This window comes from Meriones unguiculatus, chromosome 9 (genome assembly GCF_030254825.1).
Source record: "Meriones unguiculatus strain TT.TT164.6M chromosome 9, Bangor_MerUng_6.1, whole genome shotgun sequence".
Classification (NCBI taxonomy): Eukaryota; Metazoa; Chordata; class Mammalia; order Rodentia; family Muridae; genus Meriones; species Meriones unguiculatus.
Window position 1 is genome coordinate 55,995,053 of NC_083357.1, and position 19,160 is coordinate 56,014,212.

General features: G+C 42.2%; 2 gene segments (V, D, J or C); both read right to left on the reverse strand.

The window, feature by feature from the left end:
• Positions 1-7,451: 7,451 nt before the first annotated feature.
• Positions 7,452-7,973, reverse strand: LOC132656337 (T-cell receptor alpha chain V region CTL-F3-like). The segment is given in 2 exon segments: positions 7,452-7,804; positions 7,928-7,973. Coding segments are annotated over 2 exon segments (399 nt in total).
• Positions 7,974-13,047: 5,074 nt separating this feature from the next.
• LOC132656338 (T cell receptor alpha variable 9-2-like) lies at positions 13,048-13,543 on the reverse strand. The segment is given in 2 exon segments: positions 13,048-13,382; positions 13,495-13,543. Coding segments are annotated over 2 exon segments (381 nt in total).
• Positions 13,544-19,160: the final 5,617 nt, after the last annotated feature.

Sequence of the window (19,160 nt, forward strand, 5' to 3'; positions counted from 1 at the left end):
TGTTAGGGAACCTGGAGCAGGAGAGGACCAAGGAGAACATGCCTCAGCTGCACACAGACCCTGGAAACTCAGGGTAACATGAGCTGATTCCCTGAACAGGTACATGCTCAAAGAAGACTCTTGATTGGGCCCTGAAGGATGGCTCAGCAGATAAGGGTATCTGTTCTCTTTCCATGAGGCCTTAGCTCCCTTCCTAGCATGACATCAGGTGGCTCGCAGCTGCCTGTCACTCCAGCTCCAGGGCATCTGATGCTCTCCTCTGTCCTCTTCAGAACCTGTGCACAAGTGCCAAAATTTACACAGACCCACTCTATATATATATTAAAAAAAAATCTTCATCTGTGAAATAAATTAAGTGAAATCACTGCAATAAAAAATAAAAATAAACAGGATAATATTGATAAAGTAGAAGTTCATGGTTTCCTGCTTCTGAGCAGTCAAGGTTTGTTCTAACTGCTGTTTAAAAACGTGACCCCATAAGGAGGAAGTGAATTGGGGAAACTAGTGTGGAGGGCTGCATTGCAGAGGAGCAGGTCAAGAGCACTGTGTGCTCTGCACGTGGTGCCTTCCGGGAACAAGGCACGGTGTGATCATATGTAAAGAGGAATGAAGCTTAAGGTTTCACCAAAAGAAGAGTGCTTAAGAGATGAGACCAGTGATGAAAAGGAAAGACACAATCTCCTCATAAAGAGCTCATAGCCAGTTCTATGCTCTCTAAGCCTCTCATTGTCTCAAACAGTAGTAGAGCAAGGAATGACCTCCTGCTTGGTCAACATCCTGCAGTGTAATTTGGGTAGAATTTTTACTTCTCGGTAAAAGGTTTTTCAACACTGAGATCTTTTCAATGAGAAGCAAGTAAGTGATGACTAAGTTCTATCCCATAGAATGAAGCACTTCCCAGGATTCCACACTCTCCCTGTACTATAGCCTTTACAGAACACGCCAGCTCCTGACTGACTGAGGTTGGGACCCTGGTCTTACTCTGCAGGCCTCAGGTGGTTTGTGTCCAGCACTGACTGCACTTGTGACTCAAGGTAGAGATTCCCCCAGCTTCCTCAGTCCCATTGTCAGAGGATCTTCAGGTGGAAAGATTTCCACCCTTCTGTACTCAGTCTGAAATTCCTCCATGCCTGACAGGCTGACTTCCTGCTGTGGTCTTCAGGAGAGGCTGAGACCCAGATGAGGGTGTAACACATGCAGGAAAGGAGCCTGATGTACAAGGGATTGTTTCAGAATATTAGATCACACTGTGAATACCAAGATTGTGTCGTTTACTGTAAACCTTTTTTCTAGTTTTGGTATGGCTCAGCCATAGCGCACACCGTTAGTCCAAGACAGGATTAAATGAAGTCTACCACAGGTCAAAAGGCAGATGAATCAACCAGATGACAAGGAATGAACATGGGGAGAAAAACAGAGAGTAAGAGGAAGTCAGGAGGATAAGTAGAGAGACGCACAGAAAGGAGGGAGAAGGGAATTTCAGTTTTAGGGGTTTTGAGACAGCGTGTAGAAGAATTACTTTTTTTCTCTTGGGATGTTGGCTGAGGAGGAAGTTCAGATGGAAGCTTGCTCTGCCCCTCTGAGGTAGCAGACTTTCACCCAGGCATCTTCCTCCTGATTCTTCATTGACAACATCAAACCTCTGAGATTCTGTGAAAAACAGCAGGGATGAGCAGCTCCCCCTCAGCTATAGAGTGGCTGCAGCACATGGGCAGATGCAGCCATCAGCACATGGGCAGCCCTGGGCTCTGCATCCTTCTGCTGCATCAGTGCTGTGTGGACTCAGCCACAGGTGGGTCTCTGTACAGAGTGAGGCCACATTATTCTTTCTGTGAAGATGGACTAAAGCAGAGACACACTCACAGAGCACTCCAAGCTCAGGATGCTCAGCAAGGTCAGCAATAGGAGCAGAAGCAGCTCCCTCCTCCTGGAGATTCTCAGGAAGCAAGTAAAGCCTGAAGAGTGTGAGAGGAAGACAGAGGTTGCTCTGAGCTTCAGGAGGCTTAGATACCTTCATCCTAGGGAGATTGGAGCGACCCTTAGCAAGAGACACTTTATTTTCCTTGGCCGACCTCTGCCATCTGTGAAGTATGTTCTATCAGAAAACCTACTGAATGAATGGAGGTTTTAAAAAATAACTATTGGTAAATTCATATATGACCATAATGTATTTAGATCAAATCCACCACCACCCCCCTGCTCCTCTTGCACCTCTCCCGGAACCCACTATACCCCAGTGCCCCTGCAGAAGCCAGAAAACTAAAAATGGGGCTTTAGGGCAAGAGGAAAGAGCTTAAGAGATAAGAGTAGTTGAACACAGGTAATATAATGTCAACAGGGGGAGCATGAGGGATTGGTTAGGTGGAGCGGAGGATGGCAGGTTGAGGCTGAGAAGGAAGGTTCATGAGTTTATACTGCTCTATAGAAAAGCCATTAATTCTTTAGAAAGGAGTGTCCTCTAGAGGCCCAACTGAGAAATGAAGAGTTCACAATTGCCATGGACTTCCCACTGTCCTTGCTGCCTTCCCAGGGTGAATTACAAGGCTTTCTGACCATGCACAGAGGAAGGTGTATGCTTTCTAAGTGTAAAACTTGTGAGTTATTTTTAAGAATATAAAGTTATGAGCTGAAATGTTTGAAAATATTTTAGTGACAAAAATCACAGAATCTTTACACATTTCAAAACAAGTGTGAGGACTTTGTTTTCCTAACACTGCACAGTTGCTAGAGCTATACAAAACACCATCGAAACGCCTGGGAAAATGATGTGATTGATGTTGCTGGGAAGTATAGATTCAAATAAACATTGTAAAAGTACATTTTAGAAAAAAGAGCACATCATGGACAATCAATGAACTCCAATCAAATTCAATGTATGCCAAACTAAGGAGAGCCTGAATTGCCTCTGCAATCTGTTGGTCTCTCTCATAAAATACAATATAATTCAGGAGTTACATATCCTAGGTTCTAAACACAGGAGGAGACCATGCCATGTATGGACACCAGGGGGCAGGAGTTAGGCTCATCTCCTTGCAAATTCATTACCACAGTTCTCATTCTAGCAAGGTACTTAAGGGTTAACTTTTGCCAATAAGTGCAAGCTTCTCCCTTTTTCATGTGGTGTGTGTGTGTGTGTGTGTGTGTGTGTGTGTGTGTGTGTGTGTGTGATCAATAAAAATGAAGTCACTGAGAATCTTAACAGGCACCATTCTGCAATGCAGTTTTTAGTCCAAAGGCAGATAACAAAGGACAGAACCATCTTCAGACAGATCAAAGTGCAATACAGGAGCAGAGAAAGCAGAAAAGAAGGCTGGAAGCACTTAGGGAGAAGAGACACAGATGCCAACACCAGAAATTGTCTGGAAATACACCAAAATGATGTTGAGATAAGGAACTAAGAAGCAAATAGTCATACTGTAAAACAGCGCTAGCTAAAGGCTGTGAAATCTTGGTGGTGGCCTAAGCATACAACAAAGAGACATTGGGTCACATGAGTAAGTCCAATTAAGCCAATCATCCTAGCCAGATAGAAAATATGTTTATTGCCACTTCATCAACACCTGGCCAATAAAACCTGTAATTGAGAGGTAAGTGGTGAAGAACAGCCTTCAAAATGTTTTACTTTTTGAACTCAAGTCCAAACTCATGACCATGTCATGTGATCATCCCACTGGGCTCCTCTCAGAACTTGAGTCTGTATTAGAGACTCAGGGGCATGGGCTTCATTAACCCCACACTAAATATTCTTCCAATCACAGGGTAAATATTTTTGGATAACTTATCACCTGCATGTTCTAAAAAGAATATTTAAAGTAACAAAACTATACAGGCTGTTGTCACTGTTTTTGGTTGTCCACTATAACTAACTAGTAAGATCCTGTGGCTAAAGACACCACATTCTCCTGCTCCATGGCATAGAGAAATCAAGCTTGAACTGACTGGGGAAAGGTCTCCTTTGTTGGATAGCTTTCATAGTGCTGGAAGGTCCCATGCAAGCTGCCATGAGGTAGGAGAAAAGCAATACTTTTAACCTGTGCTGGACCGTGCATGCTATAAGACATAACTTCCAGTTAATATGTGTTCAGTGGTGAAGTAGGGGCCCTACTGCCACAGAATAACCATGGATTTCTGATTGTACTTGAAGCCTACTTCATAGGAGGGAATTCAGCACTAGTACTGTAACATGGCCCAAAATCCCATGGTTCAGGAGGTCATGGGCCCAAAGGGGGAAACTGCTATTTTTACTTTAATAAACAGTCACATCTAAATGCCTTATAAGTATCATTTGTTCTCACAGATTATTGCTAGTCTCAATTTTGCTTTTGCAGTTTGTATCTCAGGAACTTTCTTTAACATATGGTTTCTATAACATTTGTTCAAAATGTCTTTAGTGCTAGTTATCTCTTCACACATTCCTTCCTGCACCCTGACCTCCCATCACTGCCCCTTTAAATCCTGTTCCACTTCTCCTTTTATAGATGCTTTTCATTTCCTCTTCCTGTGAAGATCGCCTCCTCTTCCATGGTCTCTTACTGATTACCTAATATCTATGAGTATTCCATATGAACCACACATATTAAAAGCTAGAATCCACACACTTGAAAAATTGTTTGTTTTGGGAGGTGTCTGGGTTACATAGCTCAGAATGACTGTTTCCATTTACACCCATTTCCATGAAATTTTTGTAATTTCACTTTTCTTAACAGTTTAATGATATCCTACTGTGTAAATTTACCACAGTTTCACAATTCCCTTGTCAGCTGATGGACATCTAGAGTTTTGCTTGTGATTATGAACAGAGCAGCAATGAACATGGAAGAGCAAGCATCTCTGTAGAAAGATGACGAATCTGTTGGTTAAACCCTCAAGGGTGGTATATCTGGATCTTGCTGTAGATCTGTGTTCAGCATTACTGTAGTACCCTCTATTTGCTTCAAAATGAAGCTTATTTGATCAGAAGAGAGAACTACACTTATCTTTGAATAATTATACAGATTTAACATACACTTAGAAGCTGTGTTGATTTAGGAAAATGGTGATAATTGGTTCTCCTCTAGTGTCTATGACATCTCCAGCCATGGGGAGTTAATTAGGCTTAGAGTATTGGGCCTGAATTCCTTCCTATTGAGCAGGCCTTATGTCCAATAAAGCATATATTAGTTCCCCCCGATGAAAGTGCTACCTACCACTGCACTTCTGTGAATGTTCTTGCCATTGTGGTCATTGTTTTGATTTATAGTCTTTCTATAGCTTGGTAGGTTTATCTACTGCTTTTCTCCCTTGGGATCTTGATGATACCTTTGGATACTGTGAGAACTTGTTACCAAGAAGGAAACCTCAGGTCAGTTTTCGCTAAATTCCCATAAATCCTTGTCTAAAATATGTGGTATCCTTAGAACTAGGATCTTATCTTCAAATGCTGTGGGGGTAACCAAGGGCAATGGTAATCATTTGTAGCAGTCTCTTGAAGCACCTAACTAACAACTTGAAAGAAGGGTTCCCACGCCTGGAACTCAAGGTGCATTGGAAGTTTCTGGTTTCCTTGAAGACTCAGTTTTGTCATGTGATTTTTTTTGCAAGTTGCACACTTGATGTTTTGTTGGAGGTGGGCTTGTGAAAGGGCAGGTGATGTTTTGCTGTGAGCTCTCTCAAGCAAGGGGAGTGACTTAGGCTAGCTGAGACTATCCATAGGTGGACTCTGAGTAAAGGAGATAAATAAAAGGCCCCAGGGAGGCATTGTTTTTTGGATCAACATCACTGGGGTGATCTTCATGCTCCAGTGTTTGACTTCCCAAAGAGAAATGTTCAGAGAAATTCTTGGGGCAATCCAACTGAGTCTTGTGGCTTCTGCTGACTTCATGTTGTTGTTTGCTATTGGCCTTTGGACTGGACTGATGCTATCATGAAGACTGAGTTTGATAATCCCTGAAAGACCCATGGATCCTAATTAGCAGGAAGCAGATAAAAAAAAGTCTACAGCCATTTTCCCTACTAATCTCTTACCTAAGGGTGGGGAGGTAAAGGTGTTTAAGAACCCTAAATACAGTAGGTTAAGTAAAATCTAAGCCTTTATCAGGGCTTTTATTAGATTTGACATGTTCTCATCTGAGAGATTCTAATCTATGCTATGCCTTAGAAGTAGTTTTGGGGGTTTGGAAAAGCAATTTGATATTCCATGGTATTCCTAACCAGTTAAGATAATGTGTACTATTTTGCTGATCTTTGTGTATACAAACAAGAGTCTTTCTTCAAAGACACTGTGTTTTTTTTTTTTTAATTTCATTCTTTCTTTATTCTCAGAGAGATAACTATAAGTACTAGAGCACGTTATTTTAAACCAACATTTTTTTACAGAATTGAGATGGAACAAAACCTTGGCCTCCTTTTTCATGTTTCAGAAAAAATTATCAGAGAATCCAACTCTAATCCCAGGTGAGTGCATACACCACATCATCAGGATTGAAGCAAAGTGCAATGACAGAAAAGGGGAAGGATTTTTGGACTGATTGTTTTATAACTACACTGTTTCACACATGGTGTGTAAGAACTGGAAAGACTTGCCACACTGGGCATCATCTTCAGACCTCCAAAAGCTGTATTTCTTGAGCAGCTTCATTAAGTGAAAGCTGTCAGGGAGCATGGTGGTTTGAATGACAATGGCCACCATAGGCTACTATATGGGAATGTTTGGCTCTCAGTTTGTGGACTATTTAGGAAGGATCAGGATGTATGGCCATGTGAGAGGAGGTGTGTCACTGGTGTTGGACTTTGGAATCTCAACGGCAAAGCCAGGCCCAGTTTCTCCCTCTCTCTGGCTCTTGCTTGTGATCAGATGTAAGCTCTCAGCTCATACTCCAGGGCCATCCTGCCTGCCTGCCTGCCTGCTCCTACACTCCCTACCATGATGATTACCTCTGAAACTGTGTTCAAGCCTCCAATGAAATGCTTTCTTTCAGAAGTTGTCTTGATCATTCATGGTGCCTCTTCAAAGCAATAGACAAGTAACTAAGAGCAGAGATTGGGGGACACTATGTAACATGGGCCAAGGCGAGGAATAATCTAAATAATTTATAGAATGACACTTAAGCCAAATTTTACTGACTAGAGTCTAGGTTTCTTATTTAAATCATTAATTTGTGGGGTAATTACAAAGGATTGCTGGAGAACATAAATCCCTGGATTTTGTAAGACATCTTGGTAGATGTCTTGGTAGATCCTACTTCAGGACTTTTCTTGAGATATTTTCTGTTAAGACCTCCAGTTAGGGAGAGAACTTTATTTCAAGGGATCACAGCCTGGGTTGTCTCTAGCACTGTCTTCCATCCTGTCAGTCAGAATATCCACAGATCCTAGGTCTCTAGATATTTGACCTGAGACTTGTTGCTGTTTTTCAGGAAGCTGGTGAGCAGCACTTGGAGGAAGCACACAGCCTCCCTCACAGGGCCACTCCTCTAGGCCTCCTGTACCTGTGGTTTCTGTGCAGCTTCCCTTGCAGTCTCCCTCACTGTGTCCCTCACAGCACAGTAGTACAGGGCAGAGTCTGACAGCTGCACTGAGGACATCTGCAGGTGGAAGTTGCTGCTGCTCTTATGGAGAGTGGCGTGGAACCCTCGGTGCTCTGTCCTCTTCTTGTCTGTGGAGCTCCTCAGGAGTAGCTGAGGGGCTTCATTGAGATATTGCACGTACCAGAAGAGGGAAGGACCTGAGTAAGTAGTCTGATAAGTGCAGTTCAGCATCACAGGCATCCCCTCTGTGACAGTGACCAAGCCTTCTGTCTGGGTCACTGAGTCTCCATTACTACTTCCTAAAAAAACAAACAAACAAACAAACAAGGAGGAATTACTATTCTATGTGAGGAGGAAGGTTAAAGGCTGCCATGGTTGTAAGACAAAGACATCATGAACACTTAGGGTAAAATGTAACTTACTGAGCATGAAGAGGAACACAAGAAATGAGCAGGTGACAGGAAGCATGTTCATAGAAGAAATGACACTTGGCCCTTCAGTGCACCAATCTCACAGGGCAAGTCTTTAGCAGGACCTCATCCAACTCCTCACTCATGGACAAGTACCTCTGTCTGCACAGTGACTCTATCATGTTAAGCCACCTAAAGGAGATGTAACCCACATCTAAGGAAGGAGCGCCCTCTGCTGCTCTCCTTCAACCTGCACCACAGGTGGCTGCACAAGACATTCTGAATGAACTTGAAACCTCACCCTTAGCTGACACCTGTATTACTGAACCACATGTATCCTATGGTATTTAATGTGGTGAGTGTACATTAAAGTGTACACACATGCATACCTCTTTTAAAATTCATCTATTTTTCTCATTTTATTAGTTCTTAGAGAATGTTGTGCAGTGAATTTTTATTATACTCATTTGTTCCCTCCATTTCTGACAGATCCATTCAACTTCCCTACCAAGGACATTTTGTGTCCCTCTTTTTAAAATAAGACACATCATTTTTTGTTTGTTTATTTCCATCAGTTCTTCCCTTATACTCTTAGCTTTGTTCCTTCAGTAGAGGGTGGTCTATGAACCAGGAGCTGCATTTTTAAATAAAAATGGATATCTCTCTCAGCAGCTACCAACTGCCAGTAGCTCCTTGGCTAAGAGTGGGAATGCCCACTTTGGCCTTCTCTGATGGAATTAGTCTGGCCTGATCCTTTGCTACTCTTATGTCTGCTGCCAACATCTACGAGTTCATATGTACAGCTGCATTTTTAAGTGCTTCTCAGCCATTTGAGACTGCTCTGTTGTGAATTATCAGTTTAGATCTGTAACCCATTTTTAATTGGATTATTTGATTTGTTGATGTTTCATTTCTTATGTTCTTTGTAGATTTTGAATATTAGTCTTCTGCCTGATGTAGAGCTGGTGAAGATCTTTTGTCCATCACTAGGCTGCCATTTTGTTCTATTGACAGTGTCCTGTGACTTACAGAAGCTTCTCAGTTTCATAAGATCCCATTTATTAATTGTTGAGCTCAGATTCTGTGCCATTGGTGTTCTGTAAGAAACCTGTCTACTATGCCAATAAGTTCCAGAATTTTCCCCACTGTGACTTCTTATAGATTTAGAGGTCAAGGTCTTTGATCCACTTGGACTTGAGTTTTGTGCAGGGTGATGAATATGGGTGTATTTGCATTTTTCTAAATGCAGCCATCAATTAAACCAGCACCATTTGTTGAAGATGCTTTCCTTTTTTTCCAGTGTATGCTTTTTGCTTCTTTGTCAAAAAATCAAGTGCCTGGAGGAGTGTGGGTTTATTTCTCGGTCTTCAATTCAGTTCCATTGATCAACCTGCTTTTTTTTCTACAACAATACCATGCAGTTTTTATTACTATTGCTCCATAGAATAGCTTGAAATCAGGGAGGATGTTTATACCACCAGAATTTCTTTTATTGTACAGAATTGTTTTAGCTATCCTGGGTCTTTTTATTTTTCCATATAAAGTTGATGGCTGCTCTTTCTGGGTGTGTAAAGAATAGTGGTGGAATTTTATTGGGTATTGCATTGAATCTTAAGATGGCTTTTTGCAGGAAGGCCATTTTTACTATGTTAATCCTAGTAATCCACGATCATGGGAAATCTTTCCATTTTCTAAAATATTTCTTTCTTCAAATGCTTAAAGTTCTTCTCAGACAGGTCTTTCACTTCCTTGGTTAGAGTCACACCAAGATATTTTATATTATGTGTGGCTATTATGAGGGGTGTTGTTTCTCTAATTTTTTTTTTCTGAGCCCTGTGTCACTTGTATAAAGGAGGGCTGCTGAATTTTTTTGAGTTAATTTTATATCCATAAACATTGCTGAAGATGTTTGTTAGCTGTAGGTGTTTTCTGGTAGGATCTTGGGGGTCATTTATATACTATCATATTATCTGCAAATATAAGCTTTGACTTCTCTACTTGCAGTGTGTATCCCTTTTAGCAACTTTGCTTGTCGTCTTGCTCTGGCTAGAACCTCAAGAACTATATTGAAGAAATAAGGGGAGAGTGGGCAGCCTAGGCTTGTTCCTGATTTTGGCTGGAATTCTTCAAGTTTCTCTCCATTTAACTTGAGTTTTGGCTCGTTGTATATTTCTTTTATTGTGTTTAGGTATGTGGCTTGTATGGAGATGGGGGAGGGAGGGAGGGACTGGGAGGGAATGAGGGATCGGGACATGGCTGGGATACAGAGTTAATAAAATGTAACTGATAAAAAAATAATAATAAAATAAAAAAAAATAAAATAAAAAAGTTGTAGATCTGGTTTCTCTCCCCTTTCCTCTTTCTAACTCTGCCTCACCTCTCTACTACTCCCTTTCTTCCTTATCTCTCTTCTTCCCTATCACTTCCACTTTCTCCCACTCTACATTCCTAACATAGACATGAAGCCACATGTTTATGCCAGGGGAATGTCTGTGCCAGAGCTGAACTGAGTCCACAGAGAAAAGTCAGGAAACAACTGTCCTGCAGGAGTCTGTGAGAGCTCCACAGTCAGCAGAGAAAAGATCTGTGGAGGCAAGAAGGCAGTAGGATCAACACAGCCAAGGAGTTGGTTCATGCTTCAGTTCTCTGATACTACTGAGTAGTGTATCTTCAGGACAGTTGATTTTTGAAAAAGGAACTAAAACCATACAATGGAATAAAGAAAGCATCTTCAACAAATGGTGCTGGTCTAATTGGATATCTGCATGTAGAAAAATGCAAATACATCCATGTTTATCACCGTGTACAAAATTCAAGTCCAAGTGATTCAAAGACATCAACATAAAACTGGATACACTAAATCTGCTAGAAGAGAAAATGAGAAATAGTGTCGGACACAGATACAAGAGACAACTTCCTAAACAGAACACCAACAGCTCAAGCACTAAGATCAACAATTAATAAATGGGACTTCATGAAACTGAAAAGTTTCTGTAAGGCAAAGGATACTGTCAATAGAACAAAACAGCAGCAAACAAAATGGAAAAAAGATATCTTCACCAAGCCTACATCCAACATAGGGTTAATAATATGTATGAAGACTCAAGAAATTAAACACCATAAACCAAATAACCCAATTAAAAATGGGATACAGTGCTAAAAGAGAATTCTTAGCAGAGGATCTCTAATGCCCAAGAAACATTTCAAAAAATGTTCAACATCATTTGTCATCAGGGAAATGCAAATCAAAACCATGAAATTTTGTCTTACACCTATCACAATGGCTAAGATCAAAAACTCCAGATACAACACATGCTGGAGAGGATGTGGAGTAAGGAGAACACTCCTCCATTGCTGGTGAAAGTGAGAGTAAGAATGAGCCCTGAGAAAAAGCAGGAGGGGTGGGGCTGGGTGTGAGACAGAAAAATAGAGACTGAAAAATCGAGACCAAAATCATGGTAGGAGAATCTCTGGGATGGGGACGAATCCTGGGAGCCTGTGTTTGAGTTCCTAAATTCCTCTCTTCCAGTTCTCCCCCTATTTCTGTTTTCTTTGATTTTATTTCCACTGGGAAGTGTTGAACTGTGCTCTTCATTTCATGCCATTGTTTGTGTTTTTGTTAATTTCTTTTTGCCATTATTATTATTATTATTACTATTAATTAAAACTTATTCACTTTATATCCCTTCCCTCACCTCCCCCCAATACTACCCTCCCTCACTCCCCCACCATTTCCCTCCCCTAGTCTACTGATAGGGGAGGTCCTCCTCCCTTACTATCTGACACTAGCCTATCAGGTGTCTCAAGACTGTCTGGATCCTCTCTCTGTGTGGCCTAGTAAGTCCACCTCACCAGGGGGAGGTGATCAAAGAGCAGGCAATTGATTCCATGCCAGTGACTGCCTCTGCTCCCCTTACTAGGGAACCCCAATGGAGACTGAGATGCCTATGGACTACATCTGAGCAGGGCTTTAGTTCCGTTCCATGCATGGTCCTTGGTTGACTCATGAGTCTCTTCAGGCCTGCCTCACTCCAGATTTTTGGCTCATTGATTTCTTTAATGAATGTATTCACTTTTTCTTTCAAGAACTCTACATAGTCATAAAGACTAATTTGAAATCCTTGTCTTGTGCATCGGCCATATTGTGTTTCTTGGGGCTACTGGAGTAGGGTTTCTGGGCTTTAATGAAGACATGTCATCTTGGATGTTATTGTTTCATGCTGGAATCTAGGCATCTGGCTTTGAGATTATTGTAATTCTCTGTGCTGGTGTGTGTTCTTGCCTTTGTCAGATGTGTGCTCTCTTCCTTGGTTTCTATTGTTCTCTTTGGTTCTGAGAACAGTGTGGTGGCTATAGGTTGCCTGCCAGGGAATGCTTCCAAGATCCTGCCATGTGTGGACACTGGATTCCAGACAGAATGTGTTTCTTTCCAATTGGGTACTGACACATAGGCAAATGACACTTAGGTATAGAGGTGGGCTAAAAAGAGGTGTAGGTTCCATGGTAGGAAAGAAATCTGATCCTGGAGTGCCACCAGGATCAATCTAGTGCTCTGGAAATGGGGAAAAAGAGGGATGAAGACCACAGCAGACACTCTACTACAGGGGTGAGGATGAGACTGGGGGGTGGATTTAGAGGAGAGGATGGACATTGAAAATCTGAAAATCTCCTACCTGCTCAGACTTCCTTTCTCCTGTCTTTTCTACCTATGTATCCTTATTACAAATCTTAAAGTATGGAAAGGCTGTAACCCTCTGATAACCTGTTCTTCCAAAGTATTAGATAGACATTATCTAGATGACATCTTTCCCAGCATTTGTTGCCCTGTGTGAATAACTTGGACTAGAGGTGACATTCAATAATATGAAGAAAATGACCTATATGTGGAGATGAAGACAACTGACCACCTCACAGTATCCATAGCTTTCCTGGGAAATCAATGTGACCCTCCATGAGGAACCATTGATATCCTTGATGAAAATCCAGCTGTGATATCATCTCCCTCTTGTTCTGCTCTGACCATGTGTACAACATTCATCAACCAGAGAAAGGTTGCGGCACACAACCCATACTGTGTGGAAAACAGGATGATCTAAAAAGCAGATGATCAGACATCAGGCTTCTTTTGTTTCTCAGGGTTTGTGCTCAGCTCCCCCTGCAGTGTCTGCCACTGTGTCTCTCAGAGCACAGTAGTACACAGCCGAGTCTGACTCCTGCACCGAGGCTTTCTGCAAGTGGAAGGAGGTGGTTCCTCTATCATATGTGGCTTCAAACCCTCTGCTGCTTCCCTTCTCGCCAGCTGTTGTAACTTTCAAAAGGAGCTCAGGGCTTTCTCCAGAATACTGAACATACCAAAAAAGAGTTGGGTACCCTGTGGATGAATAAGTGCAGTTTATAAAGAGAACACTGTCTTCTGAGAGGGTCACTTGACCTTGTTTCTGGATCACTGAGTTTCCATGGATCCTCCCTGGAGGAAGAACAGGATATTTGTGTTATATTAACAACAAACCTCATAGATGATTAAGTATTTTTCTGATATCATAAGGGAAAGATTGCAAATCTTAAGTCACTTAACTTACCAAGCACGAGCAGCATCACAGTCACTAAAGCTGGAGAAGCATTCATCTTCAGGGATGCTCAGCTACTGTTCTTGACTCTTCACACAAAGAAATGATGAAATGACATCAAAAGTTGAACCTGCAAAGCTTATCACTCATACAGTTGATGATTTTGTGTTAGGAAACTCCACCCCCTGGTGGACAGAGATTAAAAAAGGGTCTTTTGCAATCCTCCAAGAGTCAGAAATGTACTCTCACCTTCAACATCGATTGTAGGACACATGTCAAACTTCAAGAGGCTCTTGACAATGTAAAGATGATACAAAGTGGCCATTAACATATTGACTGTCATAATTCTTAGGATTACACCTCACATGAAAGTAGAGTACATGTTATAGTACAACAACTGATGGGCTTTCTGTTCTGGTCTTTACCAAATGATAAACTAAACGGTAAAAAGGAGGTTTTTTCAATTTACTTTCACTGATCCAAACTTGTAGAAAGATACTCTGCAGGCCTGGAGTCATAGTTCAGCACTACAGAGCACTTGGTGCACTTGCAGAGAACCCAGGTTGGATTCTCAGAACACACTGGTTCACAACAACTGTAACTCCAGCTCTAGGGGAACTGACTCTCTCTTCTGACCACTGTTAACAGGAGCACACACAGAATAAAAACACAAACGCAGGAAAAACACTCATGCACCTAAAGTAGAATTAAAAAGTTTTAAAACTTTACAAACATTTTATAAATTTAACTGATTTTAAAGGAGACTGGCTTCTGTCGGTAAGTGCCTGTAATGGACCCCAACAGTTGTGAAATGCTGTCTCTGTTTGCCTTTATTCTGGACTGGGAGTCCCCAGTACTAGTTCTACCCCTTCTGCCTCAGAGATATCAGCCTACATATTCTTTTGGAGTCAGATCTGCTAAGTATGAAAGAGACTGTTAGCCTCTTGCAGGATTTTTTTTTGAACCTCAGTAGACTCTAGATTGAAATCAATTCATATCATCACAGGGAGCCTGAGTATCTGGGAATCAGGCAGAGTTTTACAGAGCTAGGTGTTATGGAACAGGTAGATGGATAGCATGTGCTCCCCTTGGTTCTCCTTTCCTACCCTGACATTCATATTTTTTGATGTTTCTGCATTACCTGCAACAATAAAGGACATGTGGAGACTTCTATTTCTTTCTGAGGGACAGGGAACCTTTTCAGTGTTGGGGACTTTTGTAGTTGATATTCTTTTGTGAATTAGCTGTTCTCTCTATGGTCTTCTTAGTGCGGCAGGCATGGTTGTATTGGGCTCTTTCCTAGATCCTCATGGAAACCTTAGTCCTTGTGGAGTTAATAGGCCCAGAAGGTAGGGATGGCAAATGCATGCTGGCAGGGGTGGAGGGGCATGAGGAGGCTGCCAGAGGCTTATTCTTCAGTGGATGTTTCCAGCAACCTCCACAGCCAGCTCCTGATGGAACAGATTCAGCTGAAAAAGAAGATGGACATGATCAAGCAGGACAATGAGATGGCTCAAGAAAATTGGATCCTGTTAAAGCACCAGTTGGCAGAAATGCAGGAGATGTGTAAGGACCAAGAGGAGAACACCAGTGACCACTAGACACTGCAAATGGACAAGGTCAGGAACCATTTGCCCACTGGAATCTTTTTCTGCTCATCTACACACCTGAGCTCTCACCCATCACCCTCCTTACTAATTTATACTTTCTGCCATCTCCCCGCCTTATGCCATATGACTTCTTTTTTCGGCCACTGCCTAAGTATTCTGGGAAATAAGCCTCTTGTGAGAAACTCTATTATTGGCAAGCATACCCTTCTCTTCTGCTTGAAGGTGCATTCCAAAACGCAGAGTTTGGGTAATATGATAACCCACAATTACATGGTCCCTGAATAGCTGGGCTGTCATGTAAGCTGATTATTGGTTCCTTCAAGGTCCTGTGATTATTTTTGATTGCAGGGTCATATGACTTCAAGGGAGGGAGCAGCTTGCAAAGGAAGAGTCTAGTCCTATTGTCAAATGAGTGCTTCTTTTTGTCATCAATGCCAATGTTATGTGGCCTGCCCCATTTTTCTTCACTGCAATGGGTCTTTTCCATTTGGCCAGCTCTTAATTCACACTGATACATGCCTGATTTCTATTTTCTTAGCCCTGTTTCCTTTGGGTTTTGTGAGAGTATGTATAGTCTGGAGATGAGTGGACAACAAAGGACATGGGAAGGACTTTAGACAGACAATTTGTGGAGGTCAGAGTCTTGAGACTTCAGCGGAAAAACGTCAATAACCAACTCAACACAGTCTAGCCAAGCAGAGCAAGCTCTTCACAGCTAACTTAGCTCCCAAATGGATGATAGCAGAGTTGTGAGACCATTGAAAAAGTGCTTGTGTGCTGTGTCTCAAAACCATGTTCTTCTAGCAGGAAGCCCATGAGCTTTGTGGTCCATCATGCATGTGTTCATTGTTCAAAGGAGGCCATTGGGTTTCTTTCATGTCAGTTTCTATCTTGGAACAGGGTTTCTTACTTCCCTTGAAGATGTATCTTCTGGCTAGGGTGGCTGTCCTGCCAGCTCTTGGGTCCTCTATCTATGCTTGCTCTTGTAAGACAGTGTGTGCAAGCCAGTGTGTAGCCCTCCACTGAGAACACCATCTTGTCATGAACAGGAGCGGGAAAGACTGGAGAAACTCCTGCAGTATTTGAGGAAGCAGACTCAGCTGGCCATACAGGAAAGGGACTTAGCCATAAAGATGCAGCATCAATTTGAGGACCTCTGGATGAGGTAGGAGCCCAGGCTGGGAGGAGAAGTTGAAGATATCTGGGGACCCTGTTCCTGGATTCCTGTGCTGGATTGCTCTCCAGCATGGCTAAAAGCCCCTCCTGGGAAAGAACACCTCAAAGAGTTGTGCTGACCCAGTCTACAGGAACTTCTGTGAAGGAAACAATGTGATTGGCACCTTATGTGTCTAGAGCATTGTGACCCCCCTCCTGAGTTCTTTACAATATTCTTAGCAGGCTGTGTTTAAAGTCACAAGATCTGCCAACATCTGCCTCCCAAGTGATGGGAACTCAAGATGTGCACACCACACCAGGCTGAAATTATACTTTTGTTTAAGAGCAACCCGTGTAGTGATCAGATTCTCCCCTTTAACCCTAATCTCTGCAGTGTTTACCCATTTCTGTGAGAAGGGTTCTCTGGAAAGAATAGGTTAAGGAGTTTCCAGAAGCCAGGCAGATGTCTCTGAAGCAGGGAATATCAGACATTCAAAGAGTGTTCTGTAACTCACTCCCATAATGAGCCAGGATGTGGTCTGCCAGCTCTAGTTCTTAGGAAAACACAGCTTTCAGTCTGGTACCTCAGCCTGTGCAGGACTATTGTTGGCAGGTACACAACTCATGAAAGGCTTCCCCAGCATGCCAGGCTCCATCATGCATGTTACCTGGGTACAAGGTGCCTCCTGAGCAGGAGAAATGAGCTAGCCTCATGACATTGTTCAGTGGCCCAGGTTGCAAGGGTGTATTTCTATCTATTTAAATGACGTGATCCATCAGTGAGTCATCATGAATAACTTATATTGTGTTCATATTTGGGTAGGTTCTTTTATATAATGATGTTCCTGGGCTGTAGGAGAAAGGGCTAGTCTTTGTAGTAGAACAGAGAACATCCGTTCCTAGATCTAATTCTGACATGCATTTAATAGCAGAAACATTTTGTAGGCACAGATACTGTGTGACCCTTCTGTCATGAATTACAAACATTGACTGCAGTGAAGAGATCAGTATTGACTGTGGAGCACAGCTGAGGTGGTGGGAGGGAGCAGCTTGAAGGCTGAGATAGGGTGTTGCAACTAGGCCTGTGTCTTAACTGCCTTCCTCTCCCAGGTCTGAAAAGCTGCACCTTCAAATGGAAGTGGCCACAGCCCATGAGGAGAGCCTCCTGCAGAAGGAGCTGCTGCATCAGGAGCCACCTGCTGAACCCCAGCCCCAGGAAACACTGAATTCCTGGGAGGAATTGTCTTATTCAGAATGGGTTTCCTCTGTATGAACAAGCCCTAATTTTATCTAGCCAGTGAGCCAGCTAGGCTGCTTTGGCCTCTCATTTCCTTCTCTTTTCTGACAACACTCCTTGAGAAAAATGCTGTATCCCTTGCCACTAAGTGTTCAAGTTAAGCCACAGGCTGTGGAGCTGTCTTGCTAAATCTACACTGAGAGAAAACTGATGAGCATAATTTTCCGTGTAAATTTTAGTTTTTTGTTTTGCTTTCTTGGTTATGGTTGTTGTTATTTTGGCTGTTTTGGTTTTTGAATTTCTTATTTTGACTTATATATTCTTGTTATTGTTTTATAAACTTTGGTTAGAGAACTGATTATTTTATTAATAACTGTTCTTAAAATGTATTTTCTTATGATTAAAAATACAGATTCCTGTATTGAAAATTCTCTGTTTAGCTCTGTACCCCATTTTTAAGTGGATTACTTCATTTGTTGCTGTTTAACTTCTTGAGTTCTTTATATTTACTGGATATTAGCCCTGTGTCAGATATAGGGTTGATGAATGGCAGAGAAACACTTAAAGAAAAGTTCAACGTAGTCATCAGGAAAATGCAAATTGAAACAACCATGTTATTTCACCTTATACCCTTAAAAATGGCTAAGATCAAAAAGACAAGTGACAACACATACTGGAGAGGATGTGGAGAAAGGGGAACCCTCCTCCACTGCTGGTGGGAATGTAAACTTGTACAACCACTTTGGTAATCAATCTGGCACTTTCTCAGACAATTAGGAAAGCGCTTCCTCAAGATCTAGCTATACTACTCCTAGGCATATATCCAAAAGATGATCAAGAATATATCAAGGACATTTGCTCAGCCATGTTTGTAGCAGCTTTATTTGTAATAGCCTCAAGCTGGATACAGCCCAAAAGCCCCTCAGTTGAGGAATGGATACAGAAATTGTGGTACATTTATAAATGGAATATTATTCAGTGATAAAAAAAAAAAAAAAAGAAATCATGAAATTTGCAAATAAATGGTGGGAACTGGAAAAGATAATCCTGAGAGGTGTCCCAGAAGCAGAAAGACACACAGGGTATATACTCATTCATAAGTGGATATTAAACATATAGTATAGGATAAACATACCAAAACCTGTACACCTAAGGAAGCTAATCAAGAAGGAAGGAATCTGGCTGAGATGGTCAATCCCCATTCAGAAATGTACAGTGAATGGACATCGGAGGAGAGAGAAAACAGGGAACAGGACAGTAGCCTACCACAGAGGGCCTCTGAAAGTCTCTACCCTGCAGGGTATCAAAGCAGATGGTCACACTTATGGCCAAACTTTGGGGAGACTGCAGGGAATCTTATGAAAGAAGTTGGAGATAGTAAGACCTGGAGAGGACAGGAGCTCCACAAAGGGAGCAACAGATTAAAAAAGTCTGGGCACAGGGGTCTTTTCTGAGACTGATACTCCAGCTAAGGACCACTCCTAGAGATGGCCTGGATCCCCTGCACAGAGGTAGCCCATGGCAGTTCAGTGTCCAAGTGGGTTCATATTAATGGGGTCAGGGACTGTCTCACTCAGAAAACTGATTGGCCTGCTCTTTGATCACCTCACCCTGAGGGAGGAGCAGCCTTACCAGGCCACAGAGGAAGACAATGCAGCCACTCCTGATGAGACCTG